The 26,380-nt window shown below is 45.8% G+C and overlaps 1 protein-coding gene across 1 annotated transcript in view; it reads left to right on the forward strand.

The window, feature by feature from the left end:
• The window catches only part of TDRD9 (tudor domain containing 9), a 70,971-nt gene that overhangs the window by 2,718 nt on the left and 41,873 nt on the right, over positions 1-26,380 (forward strand). The window contains exons 2-10 of the mRNA XM_032482795.1: positions 3,022-3,119; positions 4,541-4,762; positions 5,275-5,397; positions 6,489-6,569; positions 9,058-9,222; positions 16,122-16,225; positions 23,454-23,521; positions 25,389-25,443; positions 25,608-25,692. Coding sequence (XP_032338686.1) covers positions 3,022-3,119; positions 4,541-4,762; positions 5,275-5,397; positions 6,489-6,569; positions 9,058-9,222; positions 16,122-16,225; positions 23,454-23,521; positions 25,389-25,443; positions 25,608-25,692 — 1,001 coding nt within the window. The remainder of the gene's footprint in view (positions 1-3,021; positions 3,120-4,540; positions 4,763-5,274; positions 5,398-6,488; positions 6,570-9,057; positions 9,223-16,121; positions 16,226-23,453; positions 23,522-25,388; positions 25,444-25,607; positions 25,693-26,380) is intronic.

A 26,380-nucleotide genomic window follows, 5' to 3' on the forward strand; every position in this document is an offset into this window, starting at 1 on the left:
GTCACACGTGTGCACGTGTGCGTGCGCTGACACCGTGAGGTCACACCTGTACCTCCAATTCCAGGCCAGTGCTGCTGATTCCAGCGTGAATGTGTTGTTACATCCAGTTACAGCGCACTTCTGCCTTTGGGTGTGATACAGGTGTTACTTCATCTACGTACCTTAAAAGAACTATTTCTAAGTAGGAATCCAAGAACACATTCAGTGAATTTCTGTGGATTACATTAGAATAGTTTTATATAGTTAAAGGTAAATCACTTTTAAGTAATTGAGATTTAATAGCATTTCTGGGCAGCTGGAGCTTGGCTCCAGTCGTGGGCTCCTGCGGGTGTCTGCCGCTTTCACACGGCAGCTTTGAACGCGTCTTGGGCGGCATCTTTAGGCTGTGGTTAAACGCCTCCATGCCACCTCCCTTTTAATTTGATGGTATTTTTGGTGGTTGTTTCTATCCTTTTATGGCTTTTCTTCTAGGTGTAAGAGAATGGCCTCGCCTGTGTGGTATTTTTAATAACTGAAAAGAGAAACATTCAAATTAAGTTTAATTTTGTATTTGGAATACCATCCCATACTTGGAGAAAGTGATATGTAATTATTTATTTTGAAGATTTAATTTTATGGTTAAATCAGTAATGTAGTAATTACACTTACTTTCTATAGTGTACAATGTCTAGATTTTATGATAAGTAATGTTATTCTGGTCTCCATTTAAAATCTGTTTTACACTGTTTGGAACCCAGAGCTGTTGAATTTTTTGGTTAGATTTTATCCTTGGTTGATGGTAATACAGGAGGGTGACTTAGTAAGGAGAAACTAGCAATTTTCATGGTCTCCAGTTTTTCCAGCTCACATGAAATACTTGAATTGTACTAGCCTAGGATAAAGAGATAACAGGAAAATAAAGACAGCAGATTTTGAAGTTGAGGTATTTCGCACGTCATTTTTGGAATGTACTTTGCCGTATATAGTTTATTGATTTGCCTTAAATGATCCAGGTTTTTCTCTTTGAGGTGTACTGATGGTGTTTTCCTGGTCACCTACCTTGATTTGGTCACTGCTGCACAGACGACAGAGCTGCATGGCGTGGACGTGTCCCTCTTTGGTTTCCTGTCTTCCCTCTGGCAGTGGACGTGGAGGCAGGACTTGATTTGTGCTGGGGCGGCTTCAGCCACTGACCTGGAAACGTCAGACTGTGTTTTATGTCACACAGAGGAAGGGCTGCGGTTTAGACAGTACGGTTAGGACTCTGGGAATTTTTTTCTTGTAGCGTTTTTGTCTTTAAGTAGCAACCTTCAAAGTGCATGTCATCAAGGAGTGCAGGTTCCATCAGTGCTGTCGGAGTGGTGGCTCGTTCAGCAGCACCGCGAGCCATGGCTGAAAGTCCCAGAGCATGAAATGTGGCTTCTGCCTTTTTGTCTTTGTAAAGGGCTGTCACCTCCCTCCCCCTGTGCAGGGCGCCTCGATGGCTCACCCCCACTCTGTGCCCCACTGCTTATCACTGCATCTCCCAGTGGAGTCCCGCTCAGGAGGCCTTCCCTCTGTCTCCTGTTTCCTGAGCTCTGTGGAGTCTCATCCCTTTCCTTTGTGTTAAAAAAAGGCCTGTTGCTGATGGACAGGCCTACCAGCCCGAGTGGGAGGGCTTGCTTTCTGCTCCTTCTGCGGGGATTCTCTAGGCCTCCCACTGGTGGGCCGGCTGGATACCCAGCCACCATTCGGAATTCTAAATAATTTAATAAAATGTTGAAACCATTTGTAAGTTAGGAACTGTTCACACACTGAATTTTGCTCAAACTCGGTGTTTTGAAGGTAGCGTGGTTAATTTTAAGAACTTTTTAGCTGAGAGAGCTTCTGGCAGGGGTGGGACTGGGATTAAGTACGGCAGTAGGGAAAATGGGATGGTGTCAGGGATTGTGTTTTTTGAAAACTGAGAGGAGTAACGGAAGGAGACGAGACATGAAAGCGGAAAGAAAATGCAGGTTTAGAGTTTGGTGATCAGTAGCGAGGTTGACTAGACGGCTAGAGGGCTGTTGGGGTCAGGACTTTGAGAACTTTCTCCCGGGGCCAGTGCCAGTGATGCCCTAGGAGGAACACTTGTCCACAAAGAGGCTGTTTTGCTTTGAGAGGCAGCAGAACTGGCTCCTGCTCTTCCTTCTCAGAACAAGTACTGCACATCTCAATTCAACCAGAGGAAAACGGCCATGTTTCAATTATATGTTGTTAGACCAATTATGGAACTGAGGATATATGTGGGGGAGGGTGCGGGGGAGCCAAGCGGAGTGTGGATGCACGCGCATCAGGTGGGAGGGGTGACGGCAGAGCACATAGGGGGTGCTGGGGCAGAAAAGTGAAAGCGGGCAGACCTGGAGGGGAACGAGCACAGGCCTGAGTTTGGGAGAGACAAGGAAGCTTCAAAGTTTATTTGGGGAGTAAAAATTATTTCCCAATGAAAGTTTGTATCCTGTGAATTTTGATGATTTGTTGGTTTGTCGAGAATTCATGGCATCGCTGGAGAGTGGCACCTGCACGTACAAGAGGACATTGTGTAGTGAGGCCGGGCGGGGTGCCCCGCTGCAGTCCTTACCAGAGCGGAGGCACCCCTTCCCGATGGCTGTTTGGGAGTGGTGGTTGGCCGTCTGCTGCCGATCTGCGTCAGTAGCAGGGACTGAACACTCAACAAAGTGGTGTGAAATTTCAAATAAACGTTTATCCTTTGAGCTAGCCACTTGAGTGCCGTTTTCAGGCGACGAGCGCCGTGCCCTGCAGGCCTTTCGTCTTAGATGGTGGTGCTGGGCCTGCCATGCTGACGGCCGGTGGAGGGCTGACCGCGCTCCGCGTGTGGCAGTGGCATGCAGTGGGGACTGCCCTGCTTGCAGTGCCGGCCAGCAGGGTGTGGGCCAGTGGGTGTGTGCTTACGAGTGTAGCTGCTGTAGGTGCGGGGTCGGTGAGATTAGGTACAGCTTTGGGTTGATCACACTTTTTCAGATAAGAAGCACCGTTGTGTGTGTTTGTTTTGTCTGAATCCAGGTCCACGGCCTCCTTCAGCTAAACCAAGCAATGCGATATGCATCCCAGACACAACGTATAAGTACCCCGATTTGCCTGTAAATCGATGTAAGGAAGAGGTAAGGTGGTTTTCATCGTAATGTGGTTTTGTTGTTTGAGTAGATGCCCCGGGCCGTCGCTTTGGTTTCCAGCCTGCAGGGCTGGGTGAGCACCAGGGAGGTGCTCTGTGCAGTAGCTGTGTTGATGGGCCTACTTCGGCCATGCTTCATTTGTACAGGCATCCCCTGAGCGCATCTCCCGATGTTAGCTCTTCACCTAGTCCTCCTTCCTCTGAAGTAGGTGTGAGTAAACACCTGCTTGTCCCGGGAGAGCTGCTGCTTGAAAGAGCTCACTGCCCAGTCGTTTTTCTTTTTCCCCTCAATGGAGGCACTGGGGATGGAACCCAGGACCTCGTGCACGCCAAGCACACACACTCCCGCCGAGCTACACCCACACCCCTTGCCCAGTCTTTTTATAAAGCAAGTAATGCCCCCTGGCCGCACTCCTCTCTAGCATTCCGCTGGGGTTTCCTTATGCTTTTGCTGGGTTTTCTCCCTAGTGATTGATCAGTCATTGATAGATCATTTTAGGAGCAGTGTCGGGTCAGATATGACAGCAAGATGGTTAAGTTTTTAATTAGTTACATGTTACTAAACGTGGTTAAAAGTAAATGTATTGAAACCTTTATTAACTATACTGGTGGAAGGAGTGGCTATAGATTAAACTGTAAATGTTCTAAATTTAATTTTTATTTTATTTTAGATCGAATCACACAACTTGAGTAGATTTTTATTAATTTTTAAGACACTAGTATTCAAAATAATTTGTACTCCCTGATGGTAGCAATTGCTCGAGTGATAAGAACTTAAATAAATGTAGGGGAGTGGTGGGGAGGAATTGGATTGGAGGTCTGAAAATGCTCCATCTAGTCTGTACGTGGAACAGTGGAGGTTAATTGTTTAAAAATGTGTGTGAAGAATTTCACACGAAAATTTAAAACCACGTCAGTGTAATAAAAGCTGTGTTTTCGCGTTTCTCAGTAGAATTACACGGAGGTTCATTACACAATTTAAAAATAATAGGAATTTAGACAGTGAGAGCTATAGAATTCATTTCGGTATTTTCACTTTTATTAGTGAAGAGATGGAGACCTAGAGGCCATGAACTTGGCCTGGGTGTCCGGAGCTACTGGTTACTGGTCCCAGTGGTCAAACTGGTTTCAAGTGTGGTAGCCACTGGTAACCTTCTTGCTCTCTTGTGATGTTTAGATGATTAATAATAATTTAGCTTCTAAGGAGGAAAAGAAAATAAATCCTGAAGGTCTTTCTGAGGTGCAGTTTTGCTGTGGCTGGAACCCAGGACCGTGTGCCGGCTGAGCATGTGCTCTGCGCTGAACTGTATCCTCCCCCAACCCCCGAGACACAGCTTTTGGTTCATAGGTAACACTTTACATCATTTTTAAACTTGTGGCAATTTTGAAAGACTTTCTTTTTAATCGTAGGTCATTTCTTTGATAGAAAGTAACTCTGTGGTGATCATACATGGTGCCACGGGCAGCGGTAAGAGCACTCAGCTCCCGCAGTACATCCTGGATCACTACGTTGAGCGCTCCGCCTACTGCAACATCGTGGTCACCCAGCCCCGCAAGATAGGGGCCAGCAGCATCGCCCGCTGGATCAGTAGAGAGCGCGCCTGGACTCTGGGTGGTCTGGTGGGCTATCAGGTGGGACGGGGAGAACCGGCTCTCTCCTTGTTGACTTTTTGTTTCTGTAAGTCCATGATAGGATGTGAGTGTTTTCTGCTGGAAATTAAACTGAAAGCAGTTGCTTATAGAGCAGAAATGTGGAATAATTTTAAAAACAGTGAAACTCTGAATGTCCTGAAAATAAATTTAATTTTCTCAGTTGAATAGAGAGGTGAAAATTCTCAGACTCATGGCTTTTATAATTTTTTCTTTTGATTGTATCTTTGTAAGTAGAAAGTGTCTTCATACACAGTTGTCTTAACATCAGAATGACATGGGCAGCATGACTGGAGAAGCCAGATTCTCCCCCATCACCAAACAAGCAAGCAAAAATCAACTCTAGAATTTCAGCTTTAATTTGGACCCTATATTTTTTGTGATAGATAACAATTTCTTTAGTTCCCTTTCTTACCTTCATTATGAAGGGTAGTTAAATGTGAACCATTAAACTTGAAAACTTTCTATTTTCTTTTTTCCTTCCCCAATTGTAGGTGGGGCTGGAGAAAGTAGCAACGGAAGACACCAAGTTAGTGTACGTGACGACCGGGGTCCTGCTTCAGAAAGTCGTCGGCGCCAAGAGCTTGATGGAGTTCACGCATGTCTTCATTGATGAAGTGAGTGCCCCCCTAGGTTCCTGTTCTTCTTTCACCAGAGAGCACAGTGCAGGTGACGCTGACTGTCCCCTACTCGTAAAGTGCCAAAAAGTATTTCGGGTCCGTATCTGCTTATTCTACTTACAAATGTTGATTTTCTGTTTTTATCTGTTGCTCTTACTTCCAAAATGTGGGAGGGGAGGTTGAGGACTAAGAAAAGATTCCTTGTTTAGAAAGCAGGTCAAATTTGGCACCTGTTTTTGTGAAAATGATCCAGCAGAGAGTCTCCTGTCCCCCGGTGTGTCGGGGAGCCTCACTCGGTGGTAGAAATGCAGCCATGGGTGACTTGGCTCTTGGTGTCAGCTGTTCCGGGGCGGGGCGGCTGGGGTTTGGGAGCTGGGGGCCCTGTACGGTCCTGGTTGGTCGGCCTGGAAGGTGTCTGTCTGAGAAGGGCTGTGAAGCAGCTGCTCTCCCCGAGCATAGAGTTCTTGAGTACAGTCCCCAGGAGGGCCCCCACCCCACGGCCCCGAGTGCTCCTGCAGCGCTCCCTGGGGGCCCAGCCCCTCCCCCAGTTTTGGGGCACCTGTTACTGACCAAGCCAGCTCTCCAGGGCCGCCCTTGTGAACTGCAGTCCTGCACACCACGAGGCGTGTCCTTTTGGGGGACACGCTGCTGCCCGGGCACAGCACTTACTTGCTGAAGTCGTGTAACAGGAGACCGCGCAGGGCTGAGCAGTAGGCTGGGGTGCTGTAGGGAGTTGCCCTGTGGTTCTCTGTGGTAGGGATGGGTTTTGTTATCATCTGGGGGCACTGTTGGCACTGAATGGACAGGGCTGAGACTGCTAAACATTACTCTGCCCTGTGCCAGCAGGGCCCTAGAGAGAAGCCCCGAGGGGGCAGTGGCTGCGTGCCCCAGGGGTGCCTTCCGGTTTGTGGGCTGTTTTCTTGGTCCTCCTTACCTGGGGGTAATCCGAGCTTCCCGAGGAGCTGCGTTGAGCAGAGAGACCTCGTCCCCAGCCTCCTGTGCACGTTGGAACCCCTTTTCCTCTGCTCGTTCAGCAGTGGCGTGGGTCTTGCTTGAGGGCATGTGGGGGCCCCCTTTTTGTTTTGTAGGTACACGAGCGGACTGAAGAAATGGATTTCCTGTTGTTGGTAGTTCGTAAACTTTTAAGAACAAATTCACGTTTTGTGAAGGTAAAGTTGATTTCATGAGTAACTGAAACATTTAGGGTTAAGAGTTATTATGTAGTTTTGTTTCTCTTTATTTTAACAGAAACAGTTGAAAGCAGTGACTCTTAACATTAATTATTAATTTTCTTGTGTAGTCCTACATATCTTGCTTGGAAGCTGGCTAACGGGCATTCTCTTAGAATAAGACTGAGGAATACTTCTTGGTTATTATGTTGCATTAAATTGTAAAATATTCTCCAGGCTTCAGAAAAGGATCTAATAGTGGTTGACGCTAACGAAATGCTGGGAATTAGAGTACTGATTTTGAAGTACCGTAATTGGAAGATATGTGACTCTACCTTCAATCTCTGTTTTAAAAGTAGCACCAAATCACTGAAGTTTGAGAACTGTTCTGTGCACTGTTGTTACAGGAGACTTAAGTTGTGGGAATGGTAAATATTCTTTACATTTTATTTGAACAAAAAGGAGGAGGATGTAAACTAAGCCAAAATAGCAAAGGGTTTATAATAATTATGTGATTTAAACATAGGTCAACACAGCGATGCTGAGCAGGTAGGGAGGGGTCTCTTGGAAACAGCTTCATGAAGGGCCGGGAGGGGTGCGCTGCCACTGCAGACCAGCTGCCTCTGAGTCACAAAGGGCTTTGTCTTGAAGGCTTTTATCTCTTTGTTAACTCAGGGAGACATTTATTCTCTCTCCCCCAACTCCCACGGTGGGGCTGTCAGCCTTAGGGTGCTCATGGTCCCACCTGGTGGGCGCTAAGTAAATGGAAGCTGAAATTTGCAATAGACAGTTGTCTCATTGCTTGAGATGACTGCAAAGTGAATGAGAGAGTTTGGCTAGTTAATTAGTTTTTAAAGATGACATTAAAAATTGTTCAATAGATCGAGACCTTTCTTTGTCATCTTAAGACTTCACTTTCTTACTCTAAGATAATGACTTGGTTACATGTTTTTTCAATTTTCAGTAGTAAAGAGAGTTGAGAATATTAGTGAATTTTAAAAAATATACCACACTGCTAACAATGGTGGTCAGAAATTTGGTACCTATTGTATGAGTAGTAGGAACTGTCAGTTCCAGTGTTTTCATGATTTTTCAAAATACATGAAGCAGAGTATTTTCTAAATAGAGAGTCTTATAAATGTCTTAACAAATGTTGGGCTAAGGAATTAGAAGTCAAGTTCTTTATAACTTAACTGTCAGTAAGTCTTCTGAAATTCTCAGAAATTCCTCTTCTATTGCTTTCAAGAAGAGAGCTGCTGTCAGAGTCCTGGATGCAGGAACCTGGGCGGGTGGGCCTTCAGCTCTCCCAATCCACTCTGCACCCAGACCTTTAGAGCCCCCTGGCTTTGTGCCATCACTCAGCCGACTGGGCCTGCTGTCAGGGCCGGCTGGTCAGACTCGGCGCAGCGGCACCCTGAACAAGCCGGTGTCGGGCAGGCTGCTGAGCTGTCTGGAGGAGAGGTGGAGGAGGGCCGCCTGGGGGAGGGTGACCCGTGGGGAATCTGGTAGCCACGTGGACTGCTGGCTGCTCTGGCTGCCCAGATTGGGCCTCACGTTTTTGCTGCCTCAGTAGAACAGCAGCCCTGCAGTTCCCTATCCTCAGCGGTCCTTAGGAGACAGTTAGAGATCACCTGCAGGGTGGGGTGTGCCCTGGGGCCGTTCTTACCCCTCGTGGCTTCTCAGGGCCTTTCTTCTCACTGCAGGCACCTCATCCCAGCCAGTTCTAGTCAGCATGGTTTGGACATTTGTCTCTAACAACAGAGGGAAAAATACAGATATTTTATTTACCCCGTAGCTGTGCCATATGAAGTTTTTGTTTCTGCTGAGAGTGATGCCACAGACATGCAGAAGGTGGTGTGTGTGCCTCCCGCTTATCATTCTGGAGACGGTGGATGGTGAGGCCTTGTCATGCTGCCGCCTCCTCCAGGGCACATCCGATGGGCTGTGGGTGCTGGCTGCTGGCGTCCGTGGCCGAGTGTCCTGAGGGCATCACCCCACGTCTGCTTTTTGGCAGAACTGACACCTGCAGTGAGTCCTGGAGCCCGACCCCCGCCGCGGTCGGCCGGGCCCTCTGGGCTGCTCCACCTTCTTGGCGCAGGGTCACCGTCTCCCGGAGCCCTTGTCTTCTTCCTCTTTGCTGCTTTTACTCCTGCACTTTTCTAGAATATCCTCTAGTAGCTTATTCTGTCTTAACTTGGTTTTCTGATGCAAAGTGTCCTTCTAGGTAAATGGTTATAATGAAGCTTTATTGTGGAGATGTAGTTTTCACTTGATAATGTATTTGAAGGGAGATAGTAAAACTTGGCATCTCTGAGCATTCTTTAAGCTGTAATAATTTGTGTTACACGAGAGGTCAAATCGAAGTGCTCAGTTAAAGTTTAGAAAATTGTTAAAATAGAAGACAAGCCTGGAATTTTAAAAGTGTTTCATTTCAGTTGTTATTATTATCACTGTTTTGTTTGTTTTAGTGGTTGCTCTTGCCCTGCAGGTGATCCTGATGTCAGCCACCATCAACTGCGAGGAGTTTGCGGACTACTTTGCCGTTCCTGTTCAGAACAAGATGAGCCCTGCATATATTTTTGAAGTGGAAGGAAAGCCGTATTCCATCGAAGAGTATTATCTTGATGATCTGGAGCACATTCATCATAACAGGGTGTGTGGGCATGCATTGTTTCTTTTCTAGTGAATGTACTTTTGTATTTGATCAAACCTGCATGCGTTAGCTACAGATGCAAGGCTCTGTTGGAGCAGGGGGACGGCGTGGAGGGACTGGGGAAGAACAGGGGAAGGACAGCCCCGGCGCATCAGCTGTGGGCATAGCAGGCCCTCATATCATATGTCCCTGTGAAAAGTGTTGGAACTGGATTTGTACTTTGTTATTGTTGAAGAATAAAATGTCAGATTTGGATCAGGTGCAAAATCGTAGATTCACCTGGGAGTGGGAGATAATTTTATTTCAAGTTTTATTTAGGTTAAACTCGAATTTTCTAAGTTGCAGTGCTCTCAACGGAGGGAGGATTGCGTGTGGGAACAGTGGAGAACCGGGTGGTCTGCTGTTGTGAAAGGTGCAGTTGATTTACAGTTGTTCTCGTGTGGCTTGTGCCCTTGCAGGGTTGGGAGTCAGGCAGCACGTGGAGGTGTAAAACACCTGCTTCCTGCTCCTGTCCTCTGCCCGCCCGGCTTCCCGACCAGCGGGAAAACTCTTGTTAATTTCTTGTGGGCCCTTCCTGTACCAGCAAAATGAGTGTATTGTTTCTCTCTTTCACAGAGTGGCAGGGTTCTGCGTGTGTCGTTCTGAGTGTTTCACTTACCTTTTCACGTCTCTTACATGTCAGTGTATGGTTTCTTTGTTCCCTCTTTAGAGCCATGTAATGCTCTTCCGTATGAATATAAATACAAAGAGTATTCTTTATTTAATGTCCAGTGTTTCTGGTCTTACTAAAAGCAGTGCGAATAGAACATCTTTGCACATGTGAGAGCGTATCTTGTGGGCCGGGGTTCTTACCTCAGCACAAGTTGGCGTTTTGGGCCTGATAATCCTCTGTGGTAGGGGCTGTCCTGTGCGTTGCAGCACGTTTAATATTTAATAGCGTTGCTGGCCTTGACTCACCAGGTGCAAGTTGGGCTCCTCTACCAGCCCCCCATGACAACCAAAAATGTTTCTAGACATCCCTGGGGAGTAAAACGCCCCTCTCGAGGTCCCCTGCTTAGGCTATGCCTTCCTACAGTGTAAGTTCCTGGCAATGGAATTACTGGGTTGAAGGCTGTGTGCCTTTGGCATTTTGGTGGACACTACCTTATTGCTCTGTACAGGAGTTTGACTTTCATTAAAAGCATCTGTAGTGTTAACGGAAACCGTCTCTGCTGAAGTGCATTGGCTGACTAGGTTTCATCTGACGCTAGAGACATATTTTGTCAAATCTAATTATGTCAGAGGGAGGCCAGTGATGGCCATTAGAATGTAGCACCTCTTTTTTCCCCCCACCTTCTTAAATGGCAGTATTTCGAAACAAGATTTCAAAGAATTTTGTAGTGGCCACCCACCTATCCATCTATAGTCAACATTTAGTTTGTAGCACTTCAAAAAAAGCCTGTGAGAACTAAGAAACTAACACTGGTATATTACCGTTGGCTGAACTTCAGTTTCTGCTCCAAGACCCCACGTGGCATTTAGTGTCATGTCGTCTTAGGCTGCTCTGGGCTGGGACAGATGCTCAGACTTGTCCTGTTTCTCATGACCGTGACAGTTTCTAGGAGTGCTTCTCAGGCAGTGTTTAGGGCACCGCACTCTTGGGAGTTTTTGTTTGTTTGTCTTGTGATTAGACTGGGCTCATGAGCTTTGGGAAAGAAGACCGTGGGGTGAAGGGCTGATTTTCATATCACAGCTACAGTGTGGCTTCTGGCTGGGGTATTTCCCAAGCTTCTCCCTCAAGGTTACTCTCCCTCCTTTTCTTTATGCATATTTAAAGAAAAATATGTACGGTTTGTTTGCTTGCTTATTATCTGTCACGCCCACTGAGGTGTGCAAGGGTACGGGCACAGCCTTCCCTGTCCTGCAGGCTCTCTGATGGAAGCGAGTCACTGAGTGCCCTGCACTCAAGGCGGAGGGTAGGGGCACTTGTTTATAACGTCTGAAAGTTTTGTGGTATCTGACCTGTTCTGGAATATGAGCAGTAAATACTGTGTGCTGATCTTCTCTTCACCTGTTCAGCTGGCCAAATTCTAACTGGTTCCCGTTGATGTTCAGTCTGTTTGCTTCCTTGTGGATGTGCCAAGGGCTTGGCTCAGCTGGGGCAGCTGTCCTCGAGCCTGGGTGGCCCTTGCTGGGGTGGGTGGGTTGTGCTCGGCCCGCCTGGGCACACCTGGCTTCAGCACCATTTACCACATGTCCTGATCGGTGCTCAGTAAATACGTCCATGAAGGAATACTCGAGTTGACTCTGTGTTAACTTTGTTTTATGTAGGTTCTGTGACAGTCTTTGGAGTCAGAGGACTTTTGTTAAAATTCGGATTTTATCATCGTTGTCGCTCCTGCTGTCGCAGAACCTCCCCCCTGTCTGATGTTGCAGAGGAGACAGTCCTGCCCTCCCGCCCTCCCACCCTCCCTGGACCTTGTCCCATTCACTGCCCTCCTCCCCTTATCTTTACCAGCTCCTCCTCTGCCCACTCTTTCTTGTGCACATCTGAACAGAACTGAGTCTCTCATCGTAAAACAACACCCTCTTTAGGTGCCCTGTTTCTCATAAGTTTTGCCAGACTCTGTCTCACTCCCAGTGTCCCCTGCTTCCCCGCGGTCTTCATTCCTGCCCCTCAGCCAAGGCCGCTGTGCCAGCATTGCGAGCAATCTCCTCGTGACGTTGAGAGCGCGGGACGTTAAACTCACGGGGCCTCGCTGTAATATCTGACACTGCTGCCTGCCCTCAGTCCCATGAGGCCCTCCTGGTCTTTCCGTTACCAACTCTGGCTGTGCCTTTCAGTCTCCTCTGAAGAGTCCTTTTCATGCTTTATTTTCAACTTTTTTTTTAATTGCCGAAAACCCCCCAACAAAGCCACCCTTAGGAAAGTACATAAAATGTAATTGTGCTCTGATGAGATTGTAGACACCCGAGATCTGCAGCATGATCCAGAAGCAGAGCCTGGCCCACTCCCCAGGGCTCCCCGTGCATTGTTTTTTTGAACCACACCCCACCGCCCCAGAGCATGGCTTTTATGTGATTTCCATTTTGTTTGCTTTAATCCATTTGAAGGGCGTGTTGGAGGACAGGGCGAGTGAGGTGGGCTGACATTCCATCTCCCCACCGCCTGCGCGCCTCCCACCTGCTGCATGCCCCCTCTCCTCCGGGGACAGGCTGGCCAGCCTGGGCCTGGCCGTCTCAGATGTCGGCAGACACGCAGGCTCTGAGGTCTCGGCCTGGGACAGAAGCACTGGTGGCAGTCATGGTGGCTGAACACGTTCGTGGGAGGGCCGCAGTCATCCTGAGCCTGCTGTGTGACTGACAGCGCTTCCCTGTCCTCGCCTGATGGTCTGTCAGAGCGGCCCATCTGATGGCACCTTGACTTGTCCACCTGTCCACTTTCTCCAGCCACACTGTGCTCTCCGGGAAGGCGGAGGCCTGTCTGCTGTCTCCTCCCTACTTCCGCACACGAGAAGGGATGAGTTCAGCAAGTGAATTGGTTGCCTGTGACCCGTGTGTTTCTTTTGTCCCCTGTGTCAAGGCTGGCTGAGAGGAAGCAGGGCCATGTTTGATATCTTAGCAGTGTGTTTTAAGAAATATTCTTTGGGCTTGGCTTCTAGAAATCAATGAAATCACTTGTGAACCAGTGACATGCTTCCATGCCTTGTTTGTTTGTAGGAAAACAGTTCTAGATGGCCTTGTTGAAGTTTGTGAAGAGTATACCTTTTTTTTCTATTTCTTTTTTGCATAGTTATGGTAAATAGTGGTTATTGTTGAGATAAAGTGTAGAATTAAAGGTAAAGGTTGTTGAACATCAAGAATGCTTATTCATATAAAATCCTAAAGACACTACGAGAAAAAACTGCTGGAGGTCACCAATGAATTCAGTAAATTTGCTGGGTACAGAATTAATATGCAGAAATCTGTTGCATTTCTAAGTGCTAACAATGAAATATCAGAAGGAAAAATTAAAGAAACAATTCCTTTTAGTATTACATCAAAAAGAGTAAGATACCTGGGAATAAAGCTACCTAAGGAGGCAAAAGGCCTGTACTCTGAAAACTAGAAGATGCTGATGAAAGAAATTGAAGACAACACAAACAGATGAAAATATATACCATGTTTTTGGATTGGAAGAATCAATATTGTTAAAATAACCATACTACCCAAGGCAGTCTACAGATTCAATGCAGTCGCTATCAAAATCACCAATGACATTTTTCACAGAACTAGAATAAAAACAGGTTTAAATTTACATGAAAACATGAAAGACCCCGAATAGCCAAAACAATCTTGAGAAAGAACAGAGCTGGGGGAATCATGCTTCCTGACTTCAGACTATACTACAAAGCTACAGTAATCATAACAGTATGGTACTGGCACACAGACCCATAGATCCATGGGACAGGATAGAGAGGCTGGAAATAAGCCCACGCACTTATGGCCAATTAATCTATGACAAAGGGGGCGAAAACATACAATGGAGAAAGACAGTCTTTTCAATAATTGGTGCTGGGAAAATGGGACAGTTGCATGTAAAAGAATGAAATTACAACATTCTCTAACACTGTATAAAAAAAAATGGATTAAAGACCTAAATGTAAGACCAGATACTTTAAAATTCCCAGAAGAAAACATAGGCAAAACACTCTTTGACATAATTTGCAACAATATTTTTTTGGATCCATCTCCTAAAGTTATGCAGATAGAAACAAAGGTAAATAAATGGGACCTAGTCAAGCTTGAAAGCTTTTTTGCACAGTGAAGGAAACCATCAACAAAATGCAAAGACAACCTATGGGGGAAAAATACAACCTACAAACTGGGGGAACATATTTGCAAATGATGCTGCTGACAAGGGGTTAATTTCCAACATATACAAATAACTCATACAGCTTAATATTAAAAAAAAATTAAAAAATAGACAGAAGACCTAAATAGACACATCTCTGAAGAAGACATCCAGATGGCCAGTAGGCACGTGAAAAGATGCTCGATGTCATTGATATTAGAGAAATGCAAATCAAAACTGCAATGAGATATCATTTCATACCAGTCAGAATGGCCATCATCAAAAAGTCTACAAATAACAAATGTTTGAGAGGGTGTGGAGAGAAAGGAACACTTAAACTATTGGTGGGAATGTAAATTGGTGCAGCCACTCTGGAAAACAGTATGAAGGTTCCTTAAAAAACTGAAAATAGAACTACCATATGATCCAGCAATCCTACTCCTGTGCATATATCTGGAAGAAACAAAAACTCTAATTCAAAAAGATACATGCACCCCATTGTTCATAGCAGCACTATTTACAACAGCCAAGACATAGAAACTACTAAAAGTCCATTGATAAATGACTGGATAAAGAAGATGTAGTGTGTGTGTGTGTGTGTGTGTGTCTCTATACACACACAATGGAATACTATTCAGCCATAAAAAGAATGAAATAATGCCATTTGCAGCAACATGGATGGACCTAGAGATTATCATACTAAGTGAAATAAGTCAGACAGAGAAAGACAAATATATGACATCACTTAAATGGGGAATCTCAAAAAATGATACAAATGAGCTTATTTACAAAAAGAAATAGACTCACAGACGTAGAAAACAAACTTGTGATTTCCAAAGGGGAAAGCGGAGGTAGGGGTTAGGAATAAATTAGGAGTTTGGGATTAGCAGGTACAAACTACTATATATAAAATAGATAAACAGTAATGACCTACTGTAGAGCACAGGGAAGTATATTCAATATCTTGTAATAACCTGTAATAGAAAAGAATCTGAAAGAGAATATATGTGTATGATTGAATCACTTTGTTTTACACTTGAAACTAACACAGAATTGTAAATTAACTATACTTCAGTAAAAATGATTAAAAATGGAATGCTTACTCAAAATTATTAAGTAAAAGTCAATTTGTCATACGTATTCTATGTAGAATTGTAAGAATAATGAAAATGGATTATTACTAGCTGACTTAATTTACTCTAAAAATTGGGAACAAAGTTTGCGTTTATAGCTAACTTCTGAAGACTTCTGATGTGTACTTCACAAAATCAAATGTTATGCCTTGCATCTAGTACATGATGAGTAAAATTATTAAAGAAAAAAGCCTTGTTGGTGGGAGAGAACCTAGAATGGCTATTAAATGGACTTTATGGAAGCTGTGATGTAGCTGTTGTGCTGCGTATTGTAGAGAGAGCCTCACACAGTGACGCCCTCGGTCCCCTGGGAGCTGCCAGCTCAGACCACGGCTTCTGCCCTCACTGGGGGCTTGGCAATGTGTTTGAGCCCCAGTGTCCTCCAGAACCACTCGAAGGGCAGTCCTGAAGTGACTGGGCTCCTTTTGGCTTTGTTTTAATACACAAATAAAAGCAGTCTAGTGACCCCTCCGCCAGGCCTTGGCAGGTGAAGTCTGACGTGGTTATGTCACTACTGTAGATTGGCAGGTGCAGATGGGTACTACCTTGTGTCGGTGCTTGCGGTTCCAGGGCTCCTTCCCACGCATGACTATGTTGCAGTCTTGGGGCTTGTGACAGAGGTGGGCAGTGGCTGGGATCAGAAAATCCTCCTGGGCTCCACAGGCATCTGGAGCAACTTCATCTGCGTTTCCCTCCTGCACGTTGGGCCTCTGACCCCTCCGTTGCTCTGGGGACGGGGTCGGGGCTGTGCCAGGATGGACCGTGCGCGCCGGGTGCCTGGAGTAGCACCTGGCGTTCAGCAAGTGCGCAGGTAGTGCTGTTTGGCTACAAACGCTGTTATTTTTATTTGGGGCATTTGTTGCGGTGATGTACTAGAGAGGCACCCATCCAACCCCAGAATTTCCTTTGTAACCCTATTCTGGTATTCCAGCTTTTTCTGTTCTTCTTTTTAGCTGTCTCCCCACCGGCTGGAGGAGCCATCGATAACTAAGGATGTGTATGAAGTCACTGTCTCCCTGATTCAGATGTTCGACGACCTGGATCTGAAGGAGAGTGGGTAAGAGCTGCACTACGTGGCTGTGGCAGTGCGCTTGAATGTGTGTAATTAAAACTTCGTGACTCCTCGTGAAACTATTTAGTGTCTTTACAAGGCTAGGATATAACTGTGGGTAGGTTTTCAGCAGTCACCGTGCATATTTTAAAATAAATATCTCGCACATTTTTTACTGGAAATTTCTATTTTAAAGTAGTTAAAACCATGCTAAGTACAGGTTCAGGACTGACAGTTTAAAATCTAGAAACTACAGCCTGAAGCTAGAATAGTTTTTCCAGACATGCAGGAGTCACGTCGCTCACAGGCCTGAGGGGAAGACTAAGGACCACCTTAGGAGAAACTGTAGAAAGCCTTTCTTTGCCTTTGTTTCCCTTTATTGTAAAGATGGATTCCCGATACTCGCTGTCTCCTGTTGTAATCCAGACGTTCGTTTAGCTGGCCCTTTGAAACCTGGAGCATGTTTTTCCCTTGAGAACAACTTCAGGCTGTAAGTGGTGGTTAGAGTCTTTAATTTTCAAAGTATTATGCTGTGTGAAGAACTACTATGCTCATCTTGTGACAGCTCACGAATGCCATTTACACATCACAACAGACAGAACGCAGATTCCACCTCCCCACGGCAGCCAGCACTTGGCTGCGGGGGAGGCTGGTCGCTTGCAGGCCCTAGACTCACACAGACACCGTAATTGTAGACATAAAGTATCAGGTTGTTCATTGTCTTGCAGTCCCCCTGAGCAATACCTTAGAGTGAGGTGGCTATGTTCTGTGTCTTCAAAATAGGTTTTCTGCCAGACATTTCCCTCCGGCATGGTGGGCGTCTGGCTCCACGCTTGCTCCAGTGACGGGGCCGGGGGTGTGCCTGTGTGGACCGTGCGTGTCGGGTGTCGGGAGTTGTGCTTGGCACATGAGTCGGAAAGTCTAGCTTACAGGCAATTGAGTACTATTTTAGCTCTGTTTTTAAGCTCCCACGATTCTTTATTTTTTATTTCGTCAGTGTGTTTAGATTTACTCAAATATATACTATTCGTTATTCTTTCGTCTTAGACTTTCCTTCTTAGATCATTTCCATTCTTCCTGAAGTATATCCTACAAAAGTTTGAGGAGTCTGCTGGTTAATGTTGTTTTTATCTAGCAAAAAATGTCTTTGTCTCTCTCTCTTTTTTTTTTTTTTAGTAAAGGTAGATCTATTTGGAAAGATACATACGGCATAGAGTGTAGGCTGTTTCAGAAGGTGAGAGAATGGTCACGAGGTGTCGGGGTTGGGTGCTCAGGTTGAAGTAAAAGCAGGTACACACTCCACAGACAGAGTGTGGGCCGTCTCCCAGGAGGAGGGAGTGAGGAGGAGGCCACCAGGCTTGGCGTTGCCGGTCTTTATGGGCTCGGTAGCTTCCCACGCCTGAAAGTGGGAGGATAATTCCGGCTGCCCTGGGGAGGGGGCTGGGATTCCCAGGAATTGGGCCGCCACCACTTTGACCTGTTGTGGCCAGCCTGGGGGCTGCCATGGCACCGGTGGGCGTGTTACTTAGCACGCTCACACGTTACGGTGCGCGTGTCACGGAGCGCACTTGTTTGCGTTACTCTCTGAGATTACTCCACGAGGAGGACTTTTCCTTTATTATCCTGCCTCTTACCTTCCTGTCTCTCTCTACGACTGTCAGTGGACTCGTGGGTTTTTTTCTCTTCAGATAGATTTTCTTTTTCAGAGCAGTTTCAGGCTCAAGGCAGAGCTGAGCAGAAAGCAGAGTTCCTGTGCAGCCTCTCCTGCGGACGCACAGCCCCCCCTGCCGTGAAGCCCCCCGGCAGCACACGCACTGTGATCGGCATGTGGCCGCCAAAGCCTTTACACTGGAATCCCCTCTTAGCCCCAAAGACTCCTTGGAGCCCTCTGTGCAGCCCCGGGTCTTTGTCTTGTCTCTGTGGTTTTGCTTTCCCAGAATGTGGTGTAGCTGGAATCTTACAGTTGCAGCCTTCGAGGTTGGCTGCTTCGACTTAGTGATAACTCACATTTGAGGCCCCTTCATGTCGTTTCGGGGCTTGATAGCTTATTTCCTTTTAGTGCGGAATCAAATTTCATTGTCTGGATGTACCACAGTCTGTTTATCCGTTCACTTCCTGAAGGATATCTTGGTTGTTTCCAGGTTTTGGCAATGTGAATAAAACCACTATAAACATCCAAGTGCAGGTTCTGTGTGGATGTGTTTTCATTTCGTTTGAGTAAATACCAACAAGTGCAATTGTTGGATCATATGGTTTAAGAGTATGTTTAGTTTTGTGAGAAACTGCCAAATGGTCTTCCAGAGCGGCTGTACCATTTTGCTTTCCTGCCAGCAGTGAAGGAGAGTTCCTGTCGCTCCACATTCTCACCGGCAGTTGATGTTGTCAGTGTTCGGACAGCCCAGTAGGTGTGTAAGGGTACCTTGCTTTAATTTGCCTTTCCCTCATGGCATATGTTGTGGACCGTCTTTTCAGATGTTTATTTGACAGCTGTATGTCTTCTCTGCTGATGTGTCTCTTCAGAGCTTTTGCCCATTTTTGAAACTGCATTGTTCATATTCCTATTGTTAAATTATATATAGAGAGTTATATATATGTATGTAAGAGGTTTTAAAATATATTTAACAGTTCTTTGTATTATGTTTGTCTTCTGAAAGTGTTCTCTCTTGGTCTGTGGCTTGTCTTCTCCTTTTCTTGAGACTCATAGGTCTTAACGTCAGAGTTGATTATAGTCAGTTTTCCTTTTTAATGGTCGGTTGTCCGTAATTTGGCCAGTGGGAGCCTCTGTGGGCCGGCCCCTGGGTCACTGCCGTGGCCCCCTGACTGGGGGACGCTTGCTTCCCGGCGCAGCGTGTCCAGGCCGTCCAGCTTGCTCTTTCCCTGCCCGAGGCCAGGAGTCCCTTTCCCAGGGAACCTGACTCTTGCAGTGAGGAGTGCTGTCCAAAAGCAGGGTTTGGGTGCTAGGTGTGCTCATTTCTTCTAAGTGGGCTGTCTGTCATTGCTTGTTTTTTTTCGTGTGCTTATTGTCGATAGCTGGAAATGTATTTTAAAAATGATATGTATGAAATATTTCAACTCAAATTGAACTTTGGCTTTTTTCTTAGCTTTTATGTTATATTTTTGTTACTGAGCCATATTTACTGCTGCATGACTGACATGTTTAGTCTCAGATACGTCAGCGAACAAAAGTTTTTCTTGGTAGTGGGAAGGTTTGTAGTTTTGTTTTTGTGTTTATCTTTAATACCTCTGTGTAAGGCCCACAGTCTTCCTGTTCCTTCCAGAGGCTTGTGGTACTTGTCAACCTAAGAAAATTCTCCTTGACTTCCATGCGTTACCTCTGAGGCAGGCAAGTACAGTAAGTCCCTCTCTAAGCCCTCCATCCTCCTTTCTTCTCCCCCTCATTTTAAAAATGGATTAACTGGGGGGCAGGGGATGGCTCGAGTGGTGGAGCACATGCTTAGTCAGCATGCACAAGGTCCCAGGTTCAATCCCCAGCACCTCCACATAAATAAGTAAATAAAACCTAATTACCTCTCCCTGCAAAAAAAAAAAAATGGATTTTTCGAGGTATAATTCACACACCACACAGTTCATGCACTTAAAGGGTTCAGTAGTTTCTGGTACATCCACGTATATGTGCAGCCATCACCACGGTTGATTTTAGAGTGTTTTCATCACCTCAGAAGGAAACCCCAAGCCCTCTGGCTATGGCTCCTCACCTTTCCCGTTACCCCTGCACCTAAGTGACCACTGGTCAGCCCTCTGTCTTTACTAGGTTTCTCTAGTCTTGACTTCCATGTGAACAAAGTCACGTATGACGTGGTCTTTTGTGGCTTCTTTCACTGGACATAAGCTTTCAAGTTCCATCCGTCTTAGAGCGTGTCAGTGCTTTATTTCTTTTTATGACCAAGTAATACTCTGTTGTATGAACATACCACACTTGTTTATCCATTTGTATGTTGGTGGAGATTTGGGGCGTCCCCTCCTTTTGGCCTTTTTGAATCATGCTGCATGAACGTCTTTGTGCGGGTTCCTGGGTCGATTGTACTGTTTCCTGGTGTGTCTGCATCATTTTACGTCCTCACCAGCAGCTTGTGAGGGTCCCCGTTTCTCCCCACCCTTGCCAGTCTGGTTGGCACCTGACGTTTTGATTCTGACTGTCCTCGTGGTTGTGAAGTGGCGTCACTTTGTTTCTCTGATGAATAATGATGTTGAGCACCTCTTCATGTGCTCACTGGCCTGTGTGTGCTCTGTGGATACGTATGTTATACTTACTTATGTTTAGAGACATAAACCCTTGTCCATTTTAAGTTGGGTTTTAATTGGGCTTTAAATTGTCTTTTTGTTATTGAGTCATAAGAGCTCTTCATATAGTCTAGATACAGGCCCCCTACCAGGTACAGGATTTGCGAATGTTTTCTTCCTTTCTGCAGGGTGGTTTTTTCACTTTCTTGATGGTGTCCTTTGAAGCACACGCATTTAATTTTGATGAAGTCTTGTCTGTCTGTTTTTCCTTTCGTTGTTCATGCTTTGGTGTCATAGCTAAGACTCTTGCCAGAGTCAAGCTCATGGAAGAGTCACCCCTGCGTGTTCTTCTGAGAGTTCGGTAGTTGGGCTCTTTTGTGTTAAGTCTCTGATCCATTTTGAGCTCATTTCTGTGTCGGTGTGAGGTCCGGGCCCAGTGTCCTTCTTCAGCATGTGTGTTAGTCCAGCTGTCCCAGCGCTGCTGGCTGAGAGCCCGTGCTTCCCCGCTGTGCGGTGCTGGCACCTTGCTGAAAATCTGTTGGTCCTACATCCAGACTCTTTGTTCTGCTGTTTTACGTATCCTTGTGCAGATCCACACTGCCTTGACATTGCTTTGAAGTAATGTTTAGAATTAGAAGCATGAGTCTTCTTAACTTTCTTGTTTTGGGGGATTATTTTGATTATTCTGAGTCCCCTATAATTTCATGTTAAGTGTAGAACCCGCTTGTCAGTGTCTGCAGAGAAGCCGGCTAGGGTTCTGAGAGGGGTTCTGAGCCTGTAGGCCCATCTCAGGAGTATTGTCATCTTAACAGCGTTCAGGATTCCACTACGAGGTGTTTTTCTGTTTTTTGACAGTTTCTTTAATTTTCTTTCAACAGTGTCAGTAGTTTTCAAAGTGTAAGTTTTGTACTTATCTTGTTAAATTTATTCCTGTGTTTTATTCTTTTTTATGCTATTGTGAATGAAATTATTGTCTTAATTTTGGTGTCTGATTATTCAGTGCAAATGTGTAGAAATACCAGTTGATCTTGGTATATCAGGCTTGTATTCTGTTTGTGTTTTTTTGTTTGCTTGTTTGTTTTGGCAGGGGGAGAGGGGTAATTAGGATTATTTATTTTTTTAATGGAGGGACTGGGGACTGAACCCAGGACCTTGTGCATGCTGAGCCCACGCTCTACTGCTGAGCTGTACCCACTCCCCCCCGATCGTGTATTCTGCGGCCGACCCCCTCCCCGTTGTGTACTCTGCACCCAGCCTTGCTGGGCTTGTTTATTGGTTCTGGGACGAGCCCTTACGGTTTTCTGTACACGAGGTCATGTCATCTACTGAACAGGGATGGTTCTGTTTCTCCCTTTCTGATCTGGATGCCTTGCTTTCCTTTCTCTTGCCTGGTGGCCCTGGCTAGGACTCCAGGGCCATGCAGAAAAGAAGTGCACGTTCTTGTCTTGTTCCTGATGTGAGGGAAGGCCATCCTGTCTTTCACGGTTAGGTTAGAGTGTTTGCTGTGGGCTCTTTGGAGATGACTTTCATCAGTGGAGGAAGTTCACTTCCATTTCTAATCTGTCGAGTATTTTAACTAAAAAGTGTTAGATTTGGTTAAATGCTTTTCCTTTGTCTGTTGAGATAATCGTGTGGTTTTTGTCTTTATTCTGTTGGAATGATGTTTTACCTTAATCGATTTTTAGATGTTAAGTCAACTTTGTACCCCTGGGATAAAGCCCACTTGGTCATGGTGTGTCCTTTTTATATGTTGCTGGATTTGGTTTGCTGATACCTTGTTGAGGGTTTTATGTTCATATTCATGAAATGTTGGTCTGTAATTTTCCTGCCTGGTTTTGGTATCAGGGTAATTCTGGTCTCATAAAGTAAGTTGGGAAGTATTCTGGTTTTGGGATGAGTTTGTGAAGAATTGGTATTACTCCTTTGAGTGTTCTGTGGAGTCCAGCTGTGAAGCTGTCGAGGTAAGGGCTTTTCTTTATGGGTAGTCTTAAAACTGCCAGTTCAGTCTCTTCATTTGTTATTGGTCCATTCCGATTGTCTTTTTTTCCTTGGGCCAGTTTCAGTAGTTCGTGTCTTTTTAGGAATATGTCCATTTCATGTAAGCTGTCTAGTTTGTTGGTGTCCAGTTCACAGCATTCCTTTGTAATCCTTTTTGCTTCTGTAACGTCAGTGGTAATGTCTTCTCCTTCATTTCTGATTGCAGCCACTTGACTTTCTCTTTTTCTCTGGATCAGACTAGCTAGATTTGTCAGTTTGTTGATCTTTTCCAAGAACCAGGTTTTTGTTTCATTGACTTTTCTTTGTTGTTTTTCTTTCTTTATTTCATTAATTTCCACTGTAATCTTTATTTTTTTCTTGGGAAAGCCAAGAAATAACACAGGCTGTGCCCAGGAGCGGTAACCACTGCACGTGTGGCTGTGTCTTCTCGGCTTGTGTCTGTCCTGGTCTTACCGCCAAACTGAAGGTGCACCCTCCTTGTTTCCTGTCTGCCGCTCCTGCTGGAATGCAAGCTCCAGAGAGCAGGGGCTTGTCTGGTTCACCCTGCACTGGCCTGCACAGGGAGGGCCTGGCACATGGCAGGGGCACCCAGCGGGGTGGGGGGTGACAGTGGTGACTTCACACGGTGCTGCTAGTCGGGGGGCGAGTGGATGTTGGAGAGCTTGATCTGTAAAAACGCTTCCTCGTAAGAGTTTGGATTCCTTAGTGTTCAGTGTTGTTTGTAGTAGTTATTTGAAATATTTTGTATTTTGAGGTTCTGGATTGTAATAACTGCTGACTTTTGCAGCTGGTGTGTTTCTCGGGGAAAACAGACTCGAGAGGCTGGGCCCTGGATGATCGCGGGGCTGGGGCCTCTGTGGTTTCTTCGTGAAAGAGTGGACATCATACTGGATGCTCAGATGTGAGAGCCTTTCCAGCTCGGAAGCCTGTCATGTTCGGATTCTGGAAAAGCACTGCCGCTTAGCTTTGACTAACTGTGCACCTCACACTTTAGCAGGAGCAGGACCTGGTCGGGGGCCCCATCTGCGCCTGTGCGGAGCAGCGTGCTGGTGTTTCTGCCAGGTGAGTGTCATGCTTTTGTGGCCTGGAGTTGCGACCCGGGTAGAGGCTCCTTCCTTTTGCACAGATTGTGAAAAGCGGCGTTCGCAGTCATTTATTCTTTTTTAGACTCTTAGAATGTGAATAAATGTCAGTTTCAGTTTGACTTCTTACTATAACCTTTGTGTTCCTAAAAATGTTGATAATGAAGAGTTTAACTTTTTGAGGGCAGTCTTACCCCCTTCAGAACTTTGGCTTTGTTAGATTTGCGGTTTCACGCGTACGATTGTGTGAGGTCGCTGCTGTCAGCCTGTACTTGAAGCTCAGTTAATGACAGCATCATCATTGCGCCAGGACGGCCATCAGCATAGTCCTTGAGTTCCTTTTTCTTTAGTATTTGAGAAAATAATCTTTTAAAATACTTGAAAAGGTTAATTTATGTTAAATTGTACTTCTTTTTCAAAATGATGATTTTTAAAAAATCAGGTTGTCTAGCGTGATGAGACCATGAAACAATAACTCCTATCTTTTACTGTTGAAAGGTAACATACAGAGCGTGTGAGTGTTTGTGCTAACTCTGGTGGAGAATGAAAGGATGAATAAAATAACCTACTTTGCTTTGGATGGCAACATGTGAGTTTAAGACTTTTGACCCTGTGCTGCTTAGGTTGACACAGGTTAGTTTTGTATCCAGAAAATAACCGTTAGCTGACAGCGGGGTGGGGTCGCATTTGCCCCAGTAAGCATCCATCAGAGAGAGACTGCTGCGTGCATAACTTCGTGTCAAGGGAAAAATGACCCCAGTCAAGCCATGGCAGTATGTCTTAAGAATGCCTGGCGTGGGGTAAATGCTTCCTAACTGCTACACGCTACCTGAGTTAGAGTGTCTATGCATGGTATTTTACAGTTTAGTTTGTTGTCTTTCTGTTACATGTTTTTGTGAGTTCGAGTCTGATGATGTGTTTGTTTCATTGATCTTTTGAGAATAGTTCTGTATTAGCCTTCTAGGGCCACTGTGACAAAGTGCCATTGACGGGGAGGCTTTGAGCAACAGAAATGTACCCTCTCATTGTTCTGGGGGCTGGAAATCCAAAATCAAGGTGTTGGCGGGCCCTGCTCCCTCAGGGGCTCTGCTTCCTTGCCCCCTCCAGCTTTTCTGGTGGCCGTCAGCCTCCGTCCTTCTTGGACTGTGGCTGTGTCACTCCCATCTCTGCCTCCATCGTTACGTGGTGTTCTCTCTGTGTGTGTCTTTGTGTCTCTTCCCATTTTAAGAGGACACCAGTCCTGGTGGAATAAAGGCCCATTCTACTCCAGTGTGACCTCATCTTAACTAACTATATAAAGCAGTGATGCTTTATCTGCAGATTAAGTCACATTCTGAGGGGCTTGGGTTAGGACTTCCACACCTTTTAGGGGGACATAGTTGAACCCATCATAGGTTCAAATATTGATAACTCAGGATGTGGCAGAATCATGTGCAAGCTTTATATCAATGAAAGTATTTTGCAACTAATGAAAAAAATTTAGCACATCTGTGTAACCAACACTTTTTAAATACTATTTTTTGGTTGTAAAATTCTGCATGATCAATGTAGGAAATTTAGAAAGTGAGTGAGGGGAAAAAAAGAAATGTAGAATTACTCATATGGCCAGCACTCACAGGTAGGTGCTGTGGGAAGGAAAACAGTGGAAGAGTGTGGTGTTTCTTGTATTTTTGAATTACTAGTAATCAATGTCATCATCACTTACAATTCTGATACATTTAGGTGAAGAGGATAAAAAGTCAAAACGAATTGGTGGGGCCATCTTTGAAAAAGATGTCATCTTAATTCAAAGGTTGTTTTTAGCAATAAGTACAAATTTTTTTCCCTCCACTTTTTTTCTTCCCTAGGTCTGGGTGAAATAAACTATATGCATGAACTTCTCACAAACATGGTTCACAAAAGGTGTGTTTAAAATGATATAGTTAGTTATATTGTTCCTTGTAAAGCATTGTATTGTTTCTGCCTTAAATCATTTAAATTACCTCAGTGAGTAGTCATTCATTTTTGAAAGTTCTCACGTATATTTGTCCTTTATGGGTATTTTGTTTCATTGATTTGTTTTGTAGGTTACAGGTCTATCCACTCCATTCGAGTGTGACTTTGGAAGAACAGAATAATGTGTTTTTGAGCCCAGTGCCCGGGTACAGAAAGGTAGGAGGCCTGGGAGCCCGGCTCGGAGCAGCGCCGAGCCTTTTCCTCCAAGGCTCTGCCGGTGGGAAACGGCGTTGCCGCGGGTGGTGCGCGGGGTTCTGTAGCTGGTGGTCAGGCACCTGCGCAGAGACTCGCCTGATGAGCCAGGTGGGTTCGTGGGTTTTGTCTTTATTTTGTAAGGCAGTTTTCTAAGGTTTTTTTACTGCCTCAGCTCCGGGGCATTGTTTCCAGTGGATTTCAGGGCTTTTGACTCTGGCGTTTCTCAGGCTGTGGGTCTGTCCTCTGGTCCTGGCTCTGCTCTGGAGAGTTGGCTTGGACCCCACATTTGTGGTCCTGGTTTATGGGTTCGCTTTGCTCTCAGGGCGGGTGTCTGTGAGCAGCGGGCCTGGCCGAGCGCCGCCTGCTGGTGCTTCCTGAGAGCCGCAGGCCCCGAGCCAGTGGCAGGGCCCTGCATCTCCAGGGCAGCCCTTCGTGTGAGTGCTGGGCTGTGCGTCCTGCCCCGGCCAGCCCCTGCGGCGCCATGTCTGAGCTCAGGAAGGGCTGCCTTCGCCCTGGCTCTCGCCAGCTGCTTCTGGGCGCCCGCTGCGCTGCAGGGGCCTGGTTTCTGTGCGCGGGGGGGCATCTGCTGGGCCCTTGCGAGGGAGTCCGCCGGGAAGAGGCTGTAACTGATGAGGTGTAGGGACGAAGA

Source organism: Camelus ferus, chromosome 6 (genome assembly GCF_009834535.1).
Source record: "Camelus ferus isolate YT-003-E chromosome 6, BCGSAC_Cfer_1.0, whole genome shotgun sequence".
NCBI classification, from domain to species: Eukaryota; Metazoa; Chordata; class Mammalia; order Artiodactyla; family Camelidae; genus Camelus; species Camelus ferus.